General features: G+C 43.4%; 1 protein-coding gene across 1 annotated transcript in view; it reads left to right on the forward strand.

The window, feature by feature from the left end:
- LOC144820297 (uncharacterized) overlaps nt 1-22,340 on the forward strand; it is a 192,435-nt gene that overhangs the window by 131,334 nt on the left and 38,761 nt on the right. The window contains exons 22-24 of the mRNA XM_078677878.1: nt 15,224-15,277; nt 15,568-15,594; nt 17,438-17,491. Coding sequence (XP_078534004.1) covers nt 15,224-15,277; nt 15,568-15,594; nt 17,438-17,491 — 135 coding nt within the window. The remainder of the gene's footprint in view (nt 1-15,223; nt 15,278-15,567; nt 15,595-17,437; nt 17,492-22,340) is intronic.

Here is a 22,340-nt window from a genome sequence, read left to right on the forward strand (position 1 = left end):
TGCCCTTAATGGTGGACTTCACTCCATCTGGAGGGATACACACATATTGAGAGGATCATTCCATTCACAAGCATCCTTCCGCACTGCCTCTATCCTGCTCCCTACTTTCTTCTCTCCTGGTCCCCGCTTTCCAACCTGAATCTGAGCCCTATGAGATAGCATCCAGTCCAGCAATGGGCAATGACTGTCATCACAATAGACAAAATAGCACCATGCTACTGGAGCACTCCCCTTTTCTGTCCTTTGCTTGTCGTTTGTTAGTGATGGCACCATAAGACTGACATCTTAGCTCGCATTATGGAACTAAAGGTGACGGATAAGGCAATAAGCACGAAATAAAAAAAATACCAAAGCAACTAAAATATATAAGAACAATCCATAACATAACTTAGCAACAGCTTGTGGCTAGCCAGAACATCATCATTTCAATTCAGTTACATGGTTCATATATCTTGGATTTCGGGCTCATACTAAGTTACTGAGTCAAACTAACATCTGAATCAAGGGAGTATGGACTAGCTCGTAACACTCTCCTTGTTCAGCTTGTCTCCCACCACAAAATATGAAGGAGGCTGAACCTGAAATAAGTTTCCATTTCCAGAGGGAAGGTAACATTTGCAAATTTATGAAGCTGTGAACATGAAGAAGCTATACAACAGTGAAGCGTCCTGCCAATTAAATATCCACAATCCGAAAAATACCTGGAGGAATGGTGAGGATCATATATTTGCAGAGCTTCAGTTCCTTCTAGCCTAGGGTGTGGATAAACTGGTGCTGGCGGATGCAAATGGCAGAATAATTCATTGTAAGGGCGATGACATTTTCTACCTACCCAAATGGCAATATGTGCATTTATTCCACATTGCAAGTAGCAATGGCAAGTGATCTCTCTGGCCCCACACACACTCCTCCATTGTTGCCTTACTTCCTTTGCTCCAGTGATCATTATTAAAGCCAGACTAAGACCAACTAACTAATTTCAAACACTGAAAATTTGTGCCGAGTCCATGATGGCCCATGAAAATATCCATGATAAAGAGAGTAGACAATTTATGACATGATAACAAAGGGCAACACACTGTCAATATACTGTAACAGGATATAAACAATGACGTATGCCAGTCTTGTTTCTGCTGGTTCAGCCAAATCCTGTGCACTGCAGATGCAACAGATATATTGCCTGTGATCTACCTTTGTCACAAAGAAAAGCACGCATTGACCTTTGTGTCCATGGCTTCGAGTACCCTGATTGCTGTTTATTGGCCAACACAACTCCAAAGTTGAAAGTATAAAAAGGAAATTGCTGAGTAGGATCTCAATATCTTACTCTAAATTGTTCAACGTCATAATCTTGACACCATGGAGGGTAAGCTATCTGAATGCACACCAATACCTTTTCATATGCTAGTTTCTCTACTGCAACAGCGGAGTCACTTAGGGTGTGCAGTTCAACATAGTATTTAGAAACATATCTCAGGGGACAAACTCCTGGTGAATCGCATTGAGATTAATTAAATGTTAATGTTACAGAAAAATGGAACCCAAGCTCCTTGATAAGAACCTGTGTTGTGTATGCCTTCTGTGCCTCTCTCTAAACACTAAACAAATCCCTCCCACTGAGGTGATGGTAACCTCTTGGGCCCTCATTACGAGTCAGCCAGATTCCAATACAATAATCTGGGGTCCAGAATGTCCATTTTTGACTGCTATCCACACCCCTAAATCCACCCATCATGAGCTTTTGTTCCTGGAATAGTGAATATGCGGGCCTGAAAATCCAAATTTCCGTAATTCCGGGGGATATTCCACAAATATTTGCCACCCACTCAAAGCAGGTGGTAAATATCACTGAGGTGATGAAGCAGGTCATGGCAACAATGATGGCTGTTGACATTTGATAGTGATGGGGCGTAAAAGTTCTGGATGGGTGGCTGGTGGCGAGCAAGCGCAGCGAGCGAGCTCGACCATTTTAAGGTGGGGTCTGGGGGGGGATTCTGCCATGTGAACAATTTGAAAAGAGAGTGGGAAATGGGGAATTTAAAGCAAATATGAGAAAGCAAGAAGGTTAATAAAGCAACTATGAACATGTAGTTATGACATCAATAAATATATTTCATATGATAATGATGTAGGTAGCTGCTTATTCAGTATAACCTCAGAACTTCATAACAGACTTTGAGATAACAATGCTGAGTACTTGACAGATTTGTTTATTTAGTGATATACCTTTACAAATGAAATCTACTGAGTAAATACACCTTGTTGTGATTTGTTGGACTGGACACAGTGAGATATCAAGGAATAAACATTCCATTGCTTGCATTCCTGAAAGTGTGTGCAACAAACCAGTTTATGTAGGCTGCAAGCCATTTGTCAGGCCATAAAGACCGCACAGAGCACACAGGGCTGAGGGCTCAGGTCAGGAGTCGGACAGGCTGAAACTGTTGGGGAAGGAAATCGTCGACAGCCCCAGTCCATTGTGAAAATGTGATTTTATTTACAATTTCATGCAAGCGGGTGGCGAGCCTGCAAGCATTACTGATCCTCCGACAGAGAGAGACACAGGTTCTGGCTGATCATCCCATCCGCAGGCTGCTCTTTCTGTAGTTTGCTGCTCAGATTACATACGAAGTTGCTCTCTTTTTTCTCTTTACCCAGTGTGCTTAGAATGCAGCTGAAAGACACCGCGCACTTTCGCAAGACTGTTTACGGTGCACAAGAAGAGCAGCTGAATGGCTCGTGATGGTGTAACTTCAAAAGACCACTTCTTATGACCGCCGACATTATACACAAAGTGTACTTTTTCTACATACATATAGTTCACTTGTCATTCCAAACGACTGCAGTTTCTGTCATTACATACACTGCACTCGGGACATCGCTGGTTGGCTTCGGTACTCTCAACAGGCAGTGCATATGGAGTGCACTTCTTGGCAATACATAGTGTACTTGGCTTGCATCTCTGTCTACCAATAACTAAGATTACATTTTTGTCACAGCAGGCAGTACCTACAAAGCGCACTTTTATGTCTACACATAGTGCACAAGGACTTCCATAGCCCTGACCGTACTGCCCTTTTTAGGTTCCCTGCCTAGCGTTGCAGTGCGAAGCATTGCTCGCGCAGCGAGAGACTCTTGTACGGGGTTCTGAAGCTGACCACACGCTTGTGAGTGTGATTTTGCTTTCACTGGCTGCCATTGGCTTTAGCGTGTTTTTTTTAAAGAAGTAAGGCACGCAATTGGGCAAAGGCAGGCGCATGTCTTGCCTTTGCTCCGCCCAGTTCCATCTGTGTCTATTACACGCAGCAGCGCGTGTTCGCCTTGTTGCCGCGCTCCCTCGTCCCCGCTCCTCTGTGGTGCGCGCGTACCACTGGTTTCCGTGGTCAGTGGTTTCTCAAAAAAACTTAGCTTTCCCGTCCCCCATGGAAATTGCATCCGTATTTTGCATTTACGTTTTATTCAGTCCTATTGGTGAAGAGCCGATAAAATAGTTACAGAATATTTCGTTGTCTTTGGCTATGAGTCTGCCCCCTTCCCCTCCTGTGGTCAGGATCATCGTTCCCTTACTTTTTATGCACTTCAACTGCTTCAGAAAGCAAAGGGTGTCTTCCTTGTCTGCAAACGAGACCAAAATATCGCATTTCTGACGAGGAGCAGGACTAGCAAGTTCTAAACTCCTTCCCCGCGTCATTGCGACCTTCCTAGCCAGTGCCACCCTCTGTGTCCAGGTTAAATTATTTCGTTTAAGGAGAGGGGCTGGTTCTGCGGGTGACAAGTGTAGAGGGGGGTGGGGTGTGACGGAGTCTAATCGCTCCTGCTGCTTTGGTGCCAAGTAGCTCTGAAGCCAGTGAATGTTGGGAAGTCGAGCCTGGAACACCACCACGGGAGAACCGTACATGGGTACAAGTGTCCCTGCATTGGGCAGGGTAGGCAGTGGCTCTCGTTACTAGTACTGAGATAGTTTAACAAGACCTACTTCACTTTAAAACAGGGAAGACTTCTCTCGGTGCGCTGGTAGAATGTCTCCCTAGGCTAGGTGGGACACGGTTGCCCCAAGTGCTCGGACAAAGGAATCAAGTTAGTTATAGCAAGGTACATTTAATCACGACAGAGTTAGTGACACCCCACTGTCTTCTGAGAGGAAAAGGTAGCAGTAGCAGTGCATGTCCTTGCATGCATTTTCCCTAAATAACTCGTTCTTTGTAAGTTCTTGTTACTTGGAACATGTTTATAAGAGTGTCACAGCGCAATGATATGGCGTCAATGACTTAAGCAAAGCATTACTGAAAGTATGAGCTATTGCCATTCCATTAATGTTAGCAACGCCCGTAGCTCAAACTTTCACTAATGCGAAACCTATTGCATTGCAAATGCTTGTTGTATTTACATGGAGCTTATGCAGATGCTGGACTTCCTGTGCTCTCAGCAGGCTGCTCTTTCTGCGGCTGCATACAGTTTATATATAATGCCCCTGCTGTATTACATAGCTCACATGAAGAGCAGCTTTATATCCTCAAGTACTTTCACCACAGGTGTGAATTCGGTGCTAATACATACTCTTTGTATTTCTCAAATTTCCACAAGAAACGCTACACATAGGGCCCGATTCACAGAATGAACTTAAGACTAAATCCTAAACGTACTACTATTTGGTATTCTCAGAATGCACTTTCTACTTTCGGGATTCACAGAGTGAACTTACTACTTTCGAGATTCACAGATTGAACTTACTACTTTCGGTATTCACAGAATAGATTTAAGACTACTAACTTTACGTCCGCAAGGAGGCGGAGTTTCCGGCTTGGGGCGGAGCTTGCGGCCCGGAGGTGGAGCTTCCGGCCCGGAGGCGGAGCTTGTGGCCCGGAGGCGGAGCTTGCGGCTTGGAGGCAGAGCTTCCGGCTCAGAGGTGGAGATTTAGCCATGGCTGGAATCTCCACCTCTGGGCCGCAAGCTCCGCCTCCGGACCGCAAGCTCTGCCCCCAAGCTGGAAGCTCCGCCCCCGGGCCAGAAATTCCGGCCCGAGTGCGGACGTAAAGTTTGTAGTCTTAAATCTATTCTGTGAATCCCGAAAGTAGTAAGTTCATTCTGTGAATCCCGAAAGTAGTAAGTTCACTCTGTGAATCCCGAAAGTAGTAAGTGCAGTCTGTGAATACCAAATAGTAGTACGTTTAGGATTTAGTCTAAAGTTCATTCTGTGAATTGGGCCCATAGTGAGTAAGGGATGGTGAATACACATAATTATACTGAATAAAAGTGTATTTACCACATTCACCAAGTTGTGCTCAAAGACAAAGCATTGTGACCCGTATGTACTAGGAACTGAGATGCAGATACAGGATGCCCGTGTTCTTGTTATTGCTGTGTGTGAAGATCAACAGTGCTGAAATTCTGGCACAAATAAGGCTCAGTGACATGAGATCTCATTTGCATCTCACATGCAATGCCAGCATTATAACAAAATAGGCAGGTGAATAATTGCGCTATGCATTTATTATGTATACGCACAGCTTAACATGGGTAAACTTTAGCTAACACGCTAATAATAACAGGCTACACAAGGCCCAGATTCTGAGAGGGTAATTAACACAGTGAGTGAGTGCACTAAACGACATAAATGGCCCAAGGAGCAATGGCAACCGATGGCGGGCCCTCAAGACAGGCGCGGGCCGGTTTGGACAGTGCCGGGCAACGGTGGCGCTGCAGTTTTGAATTTTCACAGGTGGAATGTCTGCAATAGGCCAGTAGGCCAGCAGGGGTGAGGGGGGGACGCCTGGGTGGTTGCGGGGACAGCCAAGTGAGGATAAAAGGGGAGTACATACCCACACAGTTACCTGGTTCTTCCTCGCCTGGCTAAGATCCCCCACCTCCCTCCTCCCGACGACCTCGTTGCTGTGCCTGCGCCGTGGACCTTGCCACTGCTGTTGGGGAATGTTGCGGTGAAGTTGCCTTTAAACACTACATATCCTGTCCCAGTTGAGATAGGGTATCACGCAGTTCCCCGTAGTAGGCTGACTGCAAGCCATTTGTCAATAGGGCTTAAAGACACACAAATGTCTGAGGGCTCAGGAGTCAGACGAGCTAAACTATTGTTTGAGAACTAAGAAAATTGACAACATACTCAGTCGTAATGAGAGAGGGCCGCGTGTCCTGGTGCTGCAATTGGGTGCTTTAATAAAAATGATATGCAGTCGCCTATGCACCATTTTACTCATTCACCCACTGTTCTCATTCAGTTCCCTACTCCCCACGGATCCGCTGCAGGGCTGAACCAAAGTAAGCTCAAGTTCCCTCATGGGAGTTGCAACACAGCTGTCTAATCCGTGAATAGTGCTTTCAAAAGTTAAAGACAAGGCTAGAATGTGGGGCTATTGAAAACACAAACCCACTTCTTGCACCATGGTGTCTGCGGAAGAGCAGCAGTGCTAAGGAGCAATTCAATTATGCAATGTGTAAACTACACAAAGCAAAAAACAAACATAGGAATATGAAATGGGGCCAAGTGGTAGCTTTTAAATTATAATACCTGTTCTTAAGTAACTTTTCTATGTGATGAAATAAATTAATCCAAATCCAGGATTTGTAAAGCGTGGCAGATCACCCGTGAGATCTCAAACCGCTGACTTGTAGACATGGGGAAATTAAGGGGTATATTACCAACAACTAGCGATAATTTTTGTCTCTAACTTGTTTAGAGACAAAAATTATCGCCGCACATCGGCGATTTTTATCGCAGATAAACCTTGCTATTAGCAAGGTTTATCGCAAATGCGATAAAAAACGGCCGCAATGCATGAATATCGCTGAAAAGTCAGCGATATTCATGCATTATCGAGCAAATGCTCTTAGCCATGTTATCCACCTCCCATTGGATAACATGGTGAAGAACTGCTCAGGGCAGGTGTTAGCTTTTGGAGATATTCGCGCTTAGCGCGAATATCTCCAAAAGTTGGTAATAGGAGATAGCGATGTTAGCGACTGTTTCCAGTCGCTAACATCTTGGCACGCCCACTTTGCATGTCATTAGTGATAAATATCACTGACATGCAAAGCGGGGCCCAAGATGGTCGCTATCTCCTATTAGCTGTCACTAACTGGTGTTAGCGACAGCTTGGTAATAGGGAGATAATTTTATCTCCGCTTTCTTGGCTTTTAAAGCCAAAAAAGCGGAGATAAACCCCTTGATAATATACCCCTAAGTTATTTGCCCAGAGTCACAGGATGTTAACATCGACGCCTAAACTTAAACCTGGTTGCCACCGGCTCTGAAGTCAGCAGCTCAGGCCAATATGCCACAACCTCTCCCCTCTTTCGAGTCAAAGTTACACTATAAACAAATACCATTTCCCTCTACCTCTTAAGCTGCACAGTCCAACGTTCATGACCCAAGGAAACACCAGACTACTTGTAGTAAGGTGGAGCCATATCCCTCCTAAGGACACCAGTCCACCATACTCATAAAGAGGCCCTTACTTGCCTTCTGATTCACTGCATCCACAAAATAATTTTTTTAATGGAAAATTGTTCTTGCAAAGTATGGGCTTGTCGTTATCGAACAAATAGCTGTATTCTGTGCATGACGGGCATTTATCCCAGTTTTTGATTTCCATGGTCTTTATACCCCCAATAGAAAATGGCTAACTGGCTATGTTAGAGGGATCTCATTTGGGCAAACTGGCCAGGTGAGAGATAAACCACTGCAAGACAATGCAGATAAAGTCCATTTGTGAGGTATTGGTGGTATTGAGCATGGCTTGATCGTTGTTAGTGTCACATGTTGCAAATATGTCAAGGAAACTGTCACCATTTTCGGTGATATGGAGTCTGATTAGTTGCTATCTCTGCTTTTGTCCCTGACTGCGTTACCGGCATTCATTAGTGCCATGAGTGCCCTATAGGTGATCAACTCAACACATGACAACATGTTGATGTTGTTTTTGTAAGTTGTATCGTTGGGAGAGTCATAGAATCATTAATGGTTGTCAGTGGAGAAGCTTTTGCAATATAGGTGCATTGAGGAGGGGTGGGGGGGCATTTATGGATCCAATAAAAACCGCAGAAAATTTAGTGGAATTTTAAAACCCTCATTATTTCCTTCCTCTTGTACCCTTCCATATAACACATGTATGCTTTGAGATGATTCCAACAAACTATGCCCGCAGACATAGGTAGTTCGCCTTCGTATTATTTACATTAGGATTTTTTTTATTATATAATATCCTGTCCAGTTTTATAACCAGGAAGTCCAGGCCTATTTATAAAATAAATAGCAACGTCAGAGTTATTCCCTTTCCGTGTCAGGAATTGTAAACAATTTAACGTCATAATTCAGTTTACTTTTGAGTGAACCACTATGTAGATTCAATTTTACTACTAAAATTCGATTTTCTGACTCCTCAGTCTTTCACACTGCCATGAGAACAATTAAGAAGCCAGATGGAAGTTTGGAAATCCCTTAGTGCTGCTTGATTCGTGGTTAAAGCTCTTAAAATTAGGAAGGTGTCATAGGATATCATACACACAAAATGTGCAACTTTTATTCCAAGTTATGTTAAAACAAATTACGACTGCAGGTTATAGCCCTGGCATTGCAGGTCTGTAAAGTACTTGTGCTAGCACAAGCAATATCCAACATGTTGCAAGCACAAAACCCGATAACAAAGAAAGAGAACGTGTCAAGTAGTCCATATGACTTATTTGACCAGTATAGAATAAGTAATTTCAAACGCAAATCACTTCCAACATCACTTAAATGAAACAATAGGGACCAGCTAGGCAAAAACAAAGCAACCATAAAAAAACCTTTGGTACATGTGTTTGTGCATGTGTACAAGTTGTCGCTAATGCAAATGTCAAGATATGTGCATCCATCTTTGCACAAAACAGACATTGACACATTTGTCCAACTAGGACATGATTATGGTCGGTCCCAATGACAGTGTATGCCTTAGCCTCATATAATGCTGTCACTATATCCACACACCCTAACACAACTTTAAGTTGTGCAGAGTCCCACAAAGTTTGAGTTCTGCAGCACAGACCTCTTTATTTGTGCCACTGTGCATGTGGTAAAAATAAAGGGCAGCCTTGAGGAGTAGCACCCTCTTTAAGAGTCTCGCCCACAATTTCCGGCCCAGGCTACCAGCGCCAAAGGTCTGTTGGTACCGCGAGTGTTTTGACTCTGCTTCCGATAAAGTTAGCGAGTAGAGGGGCCATTATTCACCAGGACCCACACTTTTTTAAAGGCCCAGTACTAATGCTGCAGCATTTATTTGTACATTTTATAGCAAGCCTGGTCTGTTTATCAATGATGAGACAACTAATGATGCTATGCTCCTTTGGGCTGTATTCACTGTAAAGGCATTAAAATGTACCGATTTGTTAACAATACACTGTAGTACATGAAAGTCTCATCTGCTTCAAAAATCCAGTGCCTCAGACACTGCCTGCACCGTATCCAGACATGGATGTCGAATACCCAACTGAAGCTCAATTCAACCAAAACAGAATTCCTCTTAATTGACAAGAACAATAAGCAAGACATAGTGCAAGCTAGGCTAATTGACATCAATCTTGATGGCTTCAAACCTCAAGTTTCACCGCGTGCCATAGGCCAAGTCACCTGGATTCACCCTGGACATCAACATCATCCTCAAGGGACACATTGTCACGAAGACAAAGGTAGACCAGCACTAGCTTTTTCTTCTAAAGAAAGTTAAACTATTCCTCTCAAAATGTGACTTCTGAACTGCTGGTCAAACCCTCACACTTTTACATCTGCATAAAAACTTTCAGCTTCCTGGCCTCTAGAACTTCACACCAGGCCCCATAGTGGCATCAGACATCCTCAAGATAGCTAATTAGGATCAACTCTCCCCACCTGTCTTATTAACTTTGGGCTTCTTGACAATGACAAACCCCATTGACCACTTTGATTTGAGGCTGCTTATAGATGAATGTTGAGATTAAACAGAAGTTAAATGTATGACATTCATGACAAGTATTCAGCAAGATTTTCCACGTGAGGGACCTCAATCCACAGATGGTCTTAAATATAGTTTGGCAATCTTGGGAAAATAATGAATTTGAACTATGGATGTATGAAGAGAGGAAGGTTTCTCGGGAAACTTTGTGAACTTTAAAAGTAACTGTTAAACACTGCTGCAAATATTAGATTTTGCTTGAAAAGGCTCTATTTTTGGTACATTTTTCTGCAATAAGTCTTTTTGCAAGAATGTTGACGTTTTTGGTAGTTGCCAAATTTCACACTCGTCACCAATTCAGGAATGTGACAACTTTGCAAACTTTGGCATGCAAAATTAAAATTTCCCACACCCATATTTTGACTCCATGGTAATCTGTGGCTTAAAAAGAATATTCTTGTGCAAGTTTTACAATTGCCGTAAGCTTAACATGATAAGTAAGAGACTATTAGAACACTGGAATGTGGAGCACTCCATTGAATACATTGGAGTGCTCCGAGGTTCTGCGGGCCGAAAAAAGCCCGCAAAGCAACATTCCAAAGTTGTTTTACAAAGGCCTCTCGGAGCTCGAGGGGATTTAAACACCCTTGGGCTCTGAGAGGCCTTTGTTTTATTTGTTAGAATATTCTGCCCTCTAGTGGCAAAATGTTCTAATAGCCTTATAGCCCATCGTGGCTGGGCTATACCGGCTATTAAAGTCCAGCTCCCTTGTTAAAGGCGCTTTAACGCTGGAGTGGGCCTTAAATAGCCGGTATAGGCCGCTACGCCGGGATATAAGGCTATAGTAATGTCTCCAAGAGACCAAGACATAAATGCCCTGATTATGGGTGGTTTGGTATTTTCCAACACCTGAGCACGTCCCCAGTTACTGCCCCCAGAAATTGCCAGTGTGTTAAATTCCTCACCCTTTGTTAACTTTCGGCAGTTCAAACCTGCCTGAAATGTACATAGGAAAACAGTATTATTTAATGTTACATGAGATTTTGCTGCAGTAAGCACTAACGTGCATGTTATTCCCCAAAAACTTGGAATAGGTGACATTTATCACACCAAGTAAATTGCGATCATCAGGAGTCAGATTTTATTGGTTGAGAAAAATAGCAATTATTCCTCCAGCACACTGATAATCAAGGCCATAGAGTTGGTGCTCAGCATAGCTTTAGAAAGTATTGTCTGATTTCCCTTCGAACCAGGTGGGGCGCCTTCATGCCTTCTTACCTAAACTACATTTTTCCAGGCCTGAAAAAAATCTTAATAATTTGGACTTTAGAGGAATGCTGAAAATTTGCATTGCTCATTTAAAGGATATTAGATCTCCACGTCAGACTCATCTTTTCATATGCAGGAAATGCCCCCCTCCGGCTCTCTCTGCAGCCACTATTGTCTAGTTAAGCATCTGCACTCACTACGCGTAAGGTACAAAATCTTCAGTGGATGCTCTGGATGTTCAACTTTTAAAGGGTGTTCACAGATATCACCCCGCGTGTAAGTTGGAATCCAATTTATTGGATACCGAGACCTAGCTCAAGTGTAGGTGACTGACCCAGTTGATCGGTACAACCTTAAAAGAAAGAAACATTTCTTTCTAGTGTCCCCTCACTCACCGGGGTTGCCTCACGGTGACATGCTTCATCATTGGGGCCATCCCAGTTCTCTACGAAAAGGGGCGTGCTGCGACTCACGAATTACGCCGGAGCACTTAAAGATGAAAGACTATGTGTAGTGCAAAGAAGTGGTGGAGTGGGTGTAAGTGAATTAAAAATACTGGGGCATATTACCAAGCAATAGCGATTATCGCTATTGCTTGGTTATAGACAACATTTTACCGCAGAGTTGCGGCGATTTTTTCCGCAGATAAACCTTGGTATTACCAAGGTGTATCGCAAATGCAATAAAAAACGGCCGCAATGCATGAATATCGCTGAAAAGTCCGCGATATTCATGCATTACCGAGCTAATGCTCTTAGCCATGTTATCCACCTCCCATTGGATAACATGGCTAAGAACTGCTCAGGGCAGGTGTTAGCTTTTGGAGATATTCGCGCTTAGCGCGAATATCTCCAAAAGTTGGTAATAGGAGATAGCGATGTTAGCGACTGTTTCCAGTCGCTAACATCTTGACACGCCCACTTTGCATGTCATTAGTGATAAATATCACTGACATGCCTAGTGGGGCCCAAGATGGTCGCTATCTCCTACTAGCTGTCGCTAACTGGTGTTAGCGACAGCTTGGTAATAGGGAGATAATTTTATCTCTGCTTTCTTGGCTTTTAAAGATAAGCCCCCTTGATAATATGCCCCACTGTGCTTAGTGGGCCTCAACAGATTTATTTTGCTCCTAGGCAGGTATATTAAAAGTGGGGTGAATGTCACTGTAGACCAACCTTTAATGAGGATTGGTTCAGTGAAAGTGAAAGGTCAACATGTTTCATGCTACCCCTAGCATTTCTTCAGGACCATGCCGGGACCAGCCCTGCATTTGCCACTCCTATGTCCCTAGTAAGGGAGCAATAGATTGTAAAGAAAATACACTTAATAATCAAAGCATGCGTTCACATTGGAAATACATACGCTTGTATCGAATTTCTGATGTTAGTAAAGTGTATAATAACACTTCATGGTCTCTCAGGGGGATCGATTTCACCTATTGGACTCACTGTTCCTAGCTGGTGAAAGCGTTCGGTTTTACCTAATCACAGCCTCCCCGGGACGGGATGCGGTCCCGGGGAGGCTGTGATTAGGTAAAACCGAACGCTTTCACCAGCTAGGAACAGTGAGCCCAATAGGTGAAATCGATCCCCCTCAGAGACAATGAAGTGTTATTATACACTTTACTAACATCAGAAATTCGATACAAGCGTATGTATTTCCATTGTGAACGCATGCTTTGATTATTAAGTGTATTTTCTTTACAATCTATTGCTCCCTTACTAGGGACATAGGAGTGGCAAACGCATGGGCTGGTCCGGCCATGGTCCTGAAGAAATGCTAGGGGTAGCATGAAACATGTTGACCTTTCACTTTCACTGAACCAATCCTCATTAAAGGTTGGCAAAAGTGACGCATTGCTGGAGTGTGTCACAAAAGTGACGCAACTCCAGCATTGTGTCCTTTCACATGGGGCAAGCCCCATGTGAAAGGGCCTGCATCAGTCTTACGCCTGCTGTGAGGCAGGCACAAGATTTTGACGCAACGGCATCCTAGAAGTGACGCAGTGAAATCTAATAGATTTCACTGCATCACTTCTACGAGGCTTTTTGCGAGGGAACACCCCCCCTGCATACATTATACCTGACGCAGGTATAATGTAGCGCAGAGGTTTACAAAGTGAAGCATCTGCTTAGATGCGTCACTTTGTAAATAGTGCGCAACAGGAGGCATGTTTTACGCCGCCGATGCTTCACAAAAAGTGACACATCAGAAGCGGAAAACTGATGCAAGGCCTCATAAATGAGGCCCAAATTGCTTAGGTAGTGAAAGATATGGATGTTACTCATGGGAATTTAGAAGTTCATTTGTAAGTAATTGGTAATTAACTGAAATTAGCGTTATTAAAACCTGTCAAAAGGGTTCAAATGAAAGGAAAAGCCCATGGGCTCGATTCACGAAGGTAAACTGAGATGAAAGTCTAACTTTATGCTTTACGTTATTCACAACGGGCATTTATGAGTAGTAAAGTTATACTTTTGTCTCAGTTTAACTTTAGTTATGGTCTTAAATTTAACTGAGACTAGACTTTTGGTCTCAGTTAAACTTAAGACCAAAACTTAAGATAAACTGAGACAAAAGTCTAACTTTACTACTCGTAAATGCCCTTTGTGAATACCGAAAGTCATAAAGGTAAACTTTCATCTCAGTTTACCTTTGTGAGTCGGGCCCCTTGTGTTATTTCTAGAACTGGTACAACACGTTAAGCACAGTGGTTAATTTGTAAAGAAAATAAGTGCCAGGGCTCCTGTGGTGGAGGCAGCTTTCACCTACCTATTTCTCCTATTAGCGCTGTCTAAAACAGAACAAGCTACTAACCATGAAACCCTACAAGTGGGCAGAGGATGCGGTGTAATGGCCAGAGCTGTCGACCTCGGTGCTAAGGTTTGAGTCTCAGGGTCGGCTCAACATCCTGTGATTTTGGGCAAATCACTTAATCTCCCCATACCTACCAAAAATTAACTGATCGAGTTGGGGGTATAAGTGTTGATGTCTATGATTAAGTGCAGGTGCTGAGCACTGGAAACCACCAGCTCAAATTAAGCACTGGTTAAGCAACAGCGCTAGCTCATTCAGCCTGCCATTTCAATTGTCCTAAACTGTCAAATCGACATAGAACCACAGGAGGATGACCCTGGTGCCTTCATCCTACATATATGTGTCAATGGGTAGGAGTCCTGTACACCAGTGTAACCAAATTAGAGGGGGCCCCACTGCAAAATACATGGAGGGGCCCCCATGCCAAGTTAGGAGCTTTCAGACCAGCAGCCCGCCGCCTGTGCGAAGTGTCAAAGGGGCCTTCCTGGAACTTGGGCACCCTGGACTGCGGAGGCTGCGGGGGCTATTGTTACGCCATTGTTCTTGTACAGCAATGCCCAAGTTATCAGTCAAATGAAAAGGTGAATATTTTAGGGCTTGAGTAGAATTTAGCATCTGCCTCCGGTGCAAATTGTGCACCTACAACTTTGCCATGGCATGTGGGTGCTCAAATTAATACGTGCACAATTTGTGCCCATTTACACAGGAATGGGGATTGACACACAAAGAGCTTGTGTTATTCCCCATTCCTACACCTGCAAACAGCCCATTTGATCCATTTGCAATCGTAATGTACGCAAAGTTTATCCAGCTCCAAATTACAGGTACCAACATCCACAGTTTGTGCCCATATCATAATTCATTTTGGACCCTGATTGGAGAATGCACCCAAAACGGGATTTGCCTTCTAGTTGAACTCAAGTCTAAGTAAGTGCTTCCCATGATTGACAGTGACTCCCAACTGGTATAGGTTTTAAAGGATATACTTTCTTTAATCCACAACCATAGGTGATTGTCTGTTTTACTTTTTTTGGGGGCAGGCGGCATGCGTTGGGCTTTAGTTGCAAGCATTAGAGGAGTCTGTGGTGCTTCAGTTAACACACATATTGCTTCTTTGATGAGGAAAAAGGTAGGGCCAAAAGTGAAATAATTGTTTGCATTGAGTCTTTAATAACCTAGAGATTGCTCCTTTGTTAACTGTATGACTTCTTGCCTAGGGTGACAAGGGAGCAGCGGGTGACCCTGGACCCAGAGGGCCTTATGGTTTGCCTGTAAGTACACCTTAGTTTATTGTCTTGTCAATTGCACTTTTTTATGATGAGATTCTATCCATCTGTGGTAGTAGATAATGAGGTTAAACTATTGGACTTTGGTGATACATGTTCATAACTCAGGCAGCTTCCTATCTACTTGTAACTCAGATAAGAAAAATGCACATGTACTACTGCCGAACAACACTTTCCAGGTATGCGTCATGACTATCTTGGCCAGGTAGGGGTTCCAGATAACGTAGTCACGTAACCATCAAAGAACTAACGCACCTCCTATGACTTCTTGGCAGGGTAAAGACGGAGAGCCCGGGCTAGACGTAAGTAGAGTTTGTGTCTAATGCATGATGTTCTAATAACCACGCTCTTCACTGCGCATGCGCTCAGATCCGCAATATGTAGATGTGCGTGGCAATGGATAATCTTCCATCAATGTAAAACCGTATTCTTTCCTGAGCAAAATGCAATCTTCATAAATGTTTTCTGCAAAATGGGCGGCTTTGGAAGGAGTTTTTGTAACAAGTATGAGAGGGCGATTGATTAACTTTTGAGCAATGAGAATGTGCATGATTAATGCATTTTCGTCTCAGTCTGTTTTCTATGTCCATGTCTTCCATTTTTTATTTTCATTCTTTTTTACCAAGCACACGGAATTGCCAATTTTAAACACACTCCTCTGCATATGAGCATATGGGTACCAGCTTCAACAAGCTTGGATATTTCAGACACCTTAAAAATGCCTCTTGTCAGTAATTACCAACTTTAAAGACAATATTAAATTAGTTATGATACCATACTCTCAAAATAAACAGATACATTGCCCAAAAAGGTCGTATTTTTACTACATTGGTTACCCGTGTCCATACTACAATAAACCGTATTTTATTTTAGCTTTTTCGGCGATGTGGCGAATACAAAAATACCGGATGGTAATGTTCACACTGTTAAAACCATTACAAAGGGTAAAAAGGAAAACTGGAGGTGGAATACCAAAGTGAAACTGAAATTGGAGCCGATATCTAGTTACATGGTAATTGCAAGATGATAACTGCGCACCTGAAATTACTGGCACGGCCTGGCCTGTTACCTCTTGACTGTTACCAGGCCATTAAGAGGTAATAACCCTAATATAGGAAATAACATGCAGGCACAGAAGTATCATGCCTGCTAGACTACGCCAAAGAGTGACATTCAAGATACTCTGCCATGCCCACAAACCATTATATAAAACTGGCCCAATAATTTTACAAGACAGAGTAGAATTCTTTGTACTCACACGTGATCGGAGATCGCGGAATCTTGCACTGGTGAAAACTAGGCGAATAAAGAAAGCTAGAGCAGGAGGCCGCTCATTTTCACATCAGGCTTCTGTACAGTGGAACAAGTTGCCACTAGATATTCGTATCATTGAAGACCTTTTGAGGTTCAGGAAGAAGTTAAAAACGTGTTTTTTAGGGCCCAATGATGCTGGTCCTGCACCATCGAATGCCTCAAGAAATGACGGGGAGCGATGCCAGCACCGTCATATTCCATTGTGATGCGCTTTACAAAAACTGTAAATGAAATTACATATCTTCCCCCATTACCATGCCATTATGAGATAATAACCAGATAATGGGGAACTAAATGCAGGCACAGACTTACTATTTTCTACCTATGACATGCAATTTATTGAGAAGTTTGTAAACTTTCTGGATCTTGCTCATCGTGGTCTGGAATAGTTTATATTTTTTAACTTATGGTTGTAATTTCTTAGTTTCTGTATTCACACAAATGTTATTGTTTTTTATGATTGATCTTGATATTTTATTGTATCTATGTAATAAATGTATACATTCATTCTGCGCCTGTCTATGCATGTCTTCCCACATTAACAGGCCATTTTCCGGCGCTAAGTTACGCCTGCTATGGCAAGTAAAAATACGCCCTGGTCATACCGTAGCAAGTATTTTCGAGTTTGCGGAAACCAGAGGACACAGAATTTGACAGTGTGGTGTCTCCCATTGAGATGGGCGGTACCAGAGGTGGCCATTGATACTCAGGCTCTGTTAGTGACATTGTTAGTGACACTGAGCGTCAAATACTAACACTTGCTGCTGATTGGTGCCGCTACCCTCACGCACGCAGTCTCGATAAGATAAGGTGACCTTGTGTATTTTTCAGGGGTTCCCAGGTCCAGGAGGAGAGAAAGGTGACCCAGGAGAAAGGGGAGAAAAGGTGACTGAAGTACTAATAAACGTTTGCTCTCCCAGTTTTATACGACACAGGCTGCAAGCTACCTACCACCTGTGTTCAATGCCAATAATGTGCACCAGGCCTGCTTAGACTAACACAGGTGAAAAGCATGCTTGTATTGACGGCTGCCTGAAATAACACCAGTAGCTGTGGAAATTACTAACAAGACCTGCCATTTTGTCCAGTTCAAGTGTGTAACCCTCTGAAACCAAATAACCTAGCTCTGCTTGATATTCCAACCTTTGAGAATGTGCACATGGTTATCAAGTGCCCTGTAATAGATAGACAATAGATCAACTCTACTGCTGGCCGCAGTATTTAAAACAACTCCAAAAGGTACCATTAACCAGAAGCAGCGCCATTTTCCAACAATCCCCCCAAAATATTTTGCTACATTTTTGCCATCTACTGAGAAAAGTAGCAAACGCATATTTTGCCGTTGTGAATCTCATTATCTTACATTTAGCAAACAACAAACTGAAAATTGGTTTGCCCCATTTTTATTTTTTAGCAAAATGGTAATTGAATAAGGACCAGAAAGTAGGGGTGTGCAAAATCTGTGTAATTTGCTTTCATGCAATTACACAAAATATTAGGAAAATATTGCTGAATCCTGCATAATTATGCAAAATATAAATCTGTTGTTTAGCGATATATTTTAGTTTAAACTGAGTTGTCGTGCCACTTTTTAAAGAAATGATGCCTTAGGTGCTGAAACAAACACAATTGCTGCAACAAATAGTTGTCAGTGTTCTAGTTGTTCTGGTTGTTCCGGTGCTCCTGCACTATAATTTTGCTGCAAATGGCACGGTAATTATGCAACATGGTGGCTTTTGGGGAATTTCACTTAACAAGCATAACAAGAAAGTCCTAGTATTGTGTGAAATACGCCAGCATAATTTAAATTTCAAACTAGACCTACCAGAAAAGTCCCCAGTGGGCAAGAAGTCTCCTCGGTAAATTTGCCTCCCTGTGCAATGCTCTCTTGTGGTCCAGTCAGGCCCCTCAACTAGGAAAATATTTTACAAAACAGTGCACAGCTCATGTCTAAACATATGGAAGTAAGTCCCAGAGAATGATATGAAACTGATCAAGTCCTATCTGAGACACTGTCAATGACTGGGAGTTTGAGGTGAATCAGTAAGCCTGCGTTCCTATCCCTAATTCCTCCCGTGACCAATCAGTGTGTCTCTCAGAAAATCACTTCATGTCCGAGGGGCATATTATCAAGAACAGGCGATAAAATAATCGTCCCTTTATCGACAGGAAACTGTCGCTAAAGCGGCAATAATGGGCTTGATAATATGCCCTTGTGAATTCCCATAGCAGCCCAGGTTAACACCAGAACCTGGGCTGCTATGGGAATTCACAAGGACGTATTATCTAGGCCATTATCGCCGCTTTAGCAGCAGTTTCCTGCCGATAAAATCGGCGATAATTTTATCGCCTGTTCTTGATAATATGACCCCATGTGTTTCCTTTCCCTTATCTGTTAAATTCGAGGACTCTTTCGCACAGGTGTATCACCGGCAATGAGCAGAATAGGAATAGCTGATAATTTTCACTGAGATATCACTATTTTGATTGATGTATCATGAGATGAGCAGCCACGGTTTATTGCATCATAAAGTTTTCAGATTATTTAACAAGACTACAAATATTTTTCAGAAACTATAAAAGAGTTTAGGGGGGTCTTGTTTTAGGGGCCTATTATGATAGCGGATAATCCGCATCCTCCGGGCCGGCGGAAGCCACCGCCGGCCCGTAGGATGCGGATTATCCACTGCAGACTGAGAAAAGACCCCCCCGCCAGATTAGGATGGCTGGGGCATCTTTTTTCAGTCCGCCGCTTTTCCACCGCGGTCGCCTTCCAACCGCAGCGGAAAAGCTCTAACATGGCTGGCGGTGTCTATAAGACACCGCCAGCCATATTAGGATGGCGGTGCTCCTATGCCTTTCCACGGCAGCATTTCCGCCGTGGAAAGGCATATGGTGTTGACTTTGGGGGCCCGTTGCGGGCCCCCAGGGGTGAAGGGGGGGGGGGTGCACATGGCGGGTACATATGGTACCCCCCTGCCTTTGCGTGCACGAAATGGCATGCACCACGCGGTGCCTGCAGCTTCGTGCATGCAAAGGTAAACATGCCTTTTTTAACATTGCGGCGTGTGCGGCTTCAAGCAGCACCCACGGCAATGTTAAATATACAGGATGTGACCTCCAGGGTGGCGGTCACATCCTAATTAGCACGGAGGAACCGCCGCTGCCCCTGCAGACGCTCCCTCCTCCTCTGGGGTGGCGGACGGACGCCATCCTAATAGGCCCCTTAGTTTCAGAGAGCATGGCTAGTTGTAGAGCCGCACTTGTCACTTAAATGGTTTCTAGGTAACGACATGCGAGACAGACTCTAGGCCAAGAAACAGAAAGGAGGAAAACCTATGAGAATAAAGACATCAGAATGGCATCAACAATCCGAATTTCGACATATTATTCATTTAATACAAGAACTATCTCGTTTTCCATAATGTACATTTACAGGTTACTTTCCCTCTAATAAAGGAATCTTATTCCAGAGACAGCGATACAGATCAGAGATGACACGGCTGATTTTGAACCACCCTGGATATTTAGGTTTCATCAAAGCAGTGAACTTTGCTAACATAAAGCGAGCAGTACAGTCTACAAGCATTACTTTTTTGTTCTGTTAACTATATACATGGAATCTTGCTTGCCCATTCTTAGATGTGTGCTCTCTCCACTGGGAATGTCACAAAAGACCCTTGCCTGTTCATTACATATGTTTGCTATTTATCCAGATGTTTTGTAGTGTGCTGGTTTGTTGCCATGTGGCCATTTCTCAGCACTGAGTCAGCGATAATGAAGATTTGTTCTGGGGAACCCAGTCTGCTGAGTAAGATGCAGCCCAAATGAAGAATTTAAATTTATCAGGTGATCAGGGTCAAAGAACAGGTTTTACGGTTATGGGTTTAGCCACTCTACTGACAATGAGGGAATGCATGGGTCAGTAGGTCTTGTTCTAACCACAAGATATCCTTCAAGAGATGTCTGGTAGGCGTGGCACTGCCCACAATTGTGGGATCCGTTCTTTGCAGAGACGAGCCCCCAGTACCCTGATGGCTGGTCTCCATGTTTGTTTTCCTTGAACTTGGACTAGAAGATGAGCCTGGTGATTGTCTATCTCAGGTCATGGGCGCCGTGTAGGAGAGGCCAAATACCTTCTAGTTAGGTCCAGTGCGCCCCAGTAGACTTTGTGTACATTGCGGAAAACATTACACTCCCTGCTCCTCTCGGAGCCAGTGTTGTGGCTTCAGGGCAGGTGGGATCTAATCCACACCCTTTCGTTTGAGCCTCAGCCTTGAGTACGGGTTCTGAATTATTTGCAATTTACTCATTTCTTTTAGGTGCGGCTTTGCTGTACAGTACAACTAGTAAATCAGACGCAGTCTGTCATCCACTCATCTCCCACAGCCTGTTGTTTGCCCTGCCAATTTTTCTCAGTCTCCGACGACGCCCTGTCCTCTAAAGATTATTTTGCCGCTAGTCTTTAGCACATCGGCTTTCCAGGGGAGGTGCTTTGGCACTGCAGAATACTTGGAAACGCATCACATTTATTATTACCACGCGCTGGGACGAACTGTACTAACCTGTCCTTTGGGTATTACAGAACAGCAACATCTAAATGCTGAGCTTTAGTGGTTCAACTCAGGATCTTACAAGATTTGATGCACAAGCAAGGCTGGGAGAGGAACAGTTTTGGCTACAACTAGGGCATCTGCCCTCAAGGTACCTGCAGGGTTAGTGGAGCCCAACTCAGCCTTGTTTTTCCCTTTTCCATTGTTAGAGGATCTGGGTCATGCAGACGTCCTGGTAATGTAGAGAGTTAAGGTTAAGATGAAGCTGCAGATACCTTAACCATATATGCCAGTATCAACACTCACGCTTTGGCACACTGGCAATACTAACTGAAGAGCCAAACTAACATGCCTGACTCTAAAACAACACTGCATAGACTCATGAAATAAATGCAATTGATTTAATTCATTCAATGCACTATTTTCTTTCCTGTTTCTTAGTATAGTAAACTAAAAAGTTTTGCTTTCCTTTGATTTCAATTCACTTTTGTATCATTTTACATTTATTCAGATTGTGCAATCGTACTGCCTTTTTGTGTCTAGTGTGATGTCTTACTGTCTCGGTGTTCCACTCTAACATTTTTTTCCAGTCCAGTGGTGCAAAATCCTTCCTTTGCCTTCTACCTTTGTTCTTTCCTGACTCCTTCCTCCTTTTTGATCCCTTTTCGCTTTCCTTTCAAAATATATTTTCTTCACCAAATTGCAACTTTGCAACCCTCCCCTCGAATTACTAATTCTCCTAGTGCCTCCTCCCACCCTACTGTCCACTTCTTTGTCGTGATTCCGAGTTCCCTTTCAAATAACAGTTTTTAAACTTCCTTTCGTCTTTCCTCCATCCTTTGATAACAGAAAAGGAAAGGCTGGCGATTATTCAACTGAGGTGGGCTGGAGAGCTATTTACCACTGTGCTCAACTGGCAGGCCTGTTTAGGAGGAACAGTTTTTTTTTTAATGTGTGGTGTTTGTGCAGATGCGGTGGGCGGATAATGTGGTTCAGATGATGTTTTTCCGGTTATGACAAGCAGCAAATTTTCTGGTGATGGTTTGCATCAGGTGAAACAACTGACCCGCGGGTACCTTCCTTTTCGGAAGCGTTAAACGAGAAAAAACACAGAACAACTAAATGATAACCGGAAACACCGGTAGTACGATGGATAAAAAAAAGACTTTGCAGAATTAAAG

The sequence above is a fragment of the Lissotriton helveticus genome, chromosome 2_1 (genome assembly GCF_964261635.1).
Source record: "Lissotriton helveticus chromosome 2_1, aLisHel1.1, whole genome shotgun sequence".
NCBI classification, from domain to species: domain Eukaryota; kingdom Metazoa; phylum Chordata; class Amphibia; order Caudata; family Salamandridae; genus Lissotriton; species Lissotriton helveticus.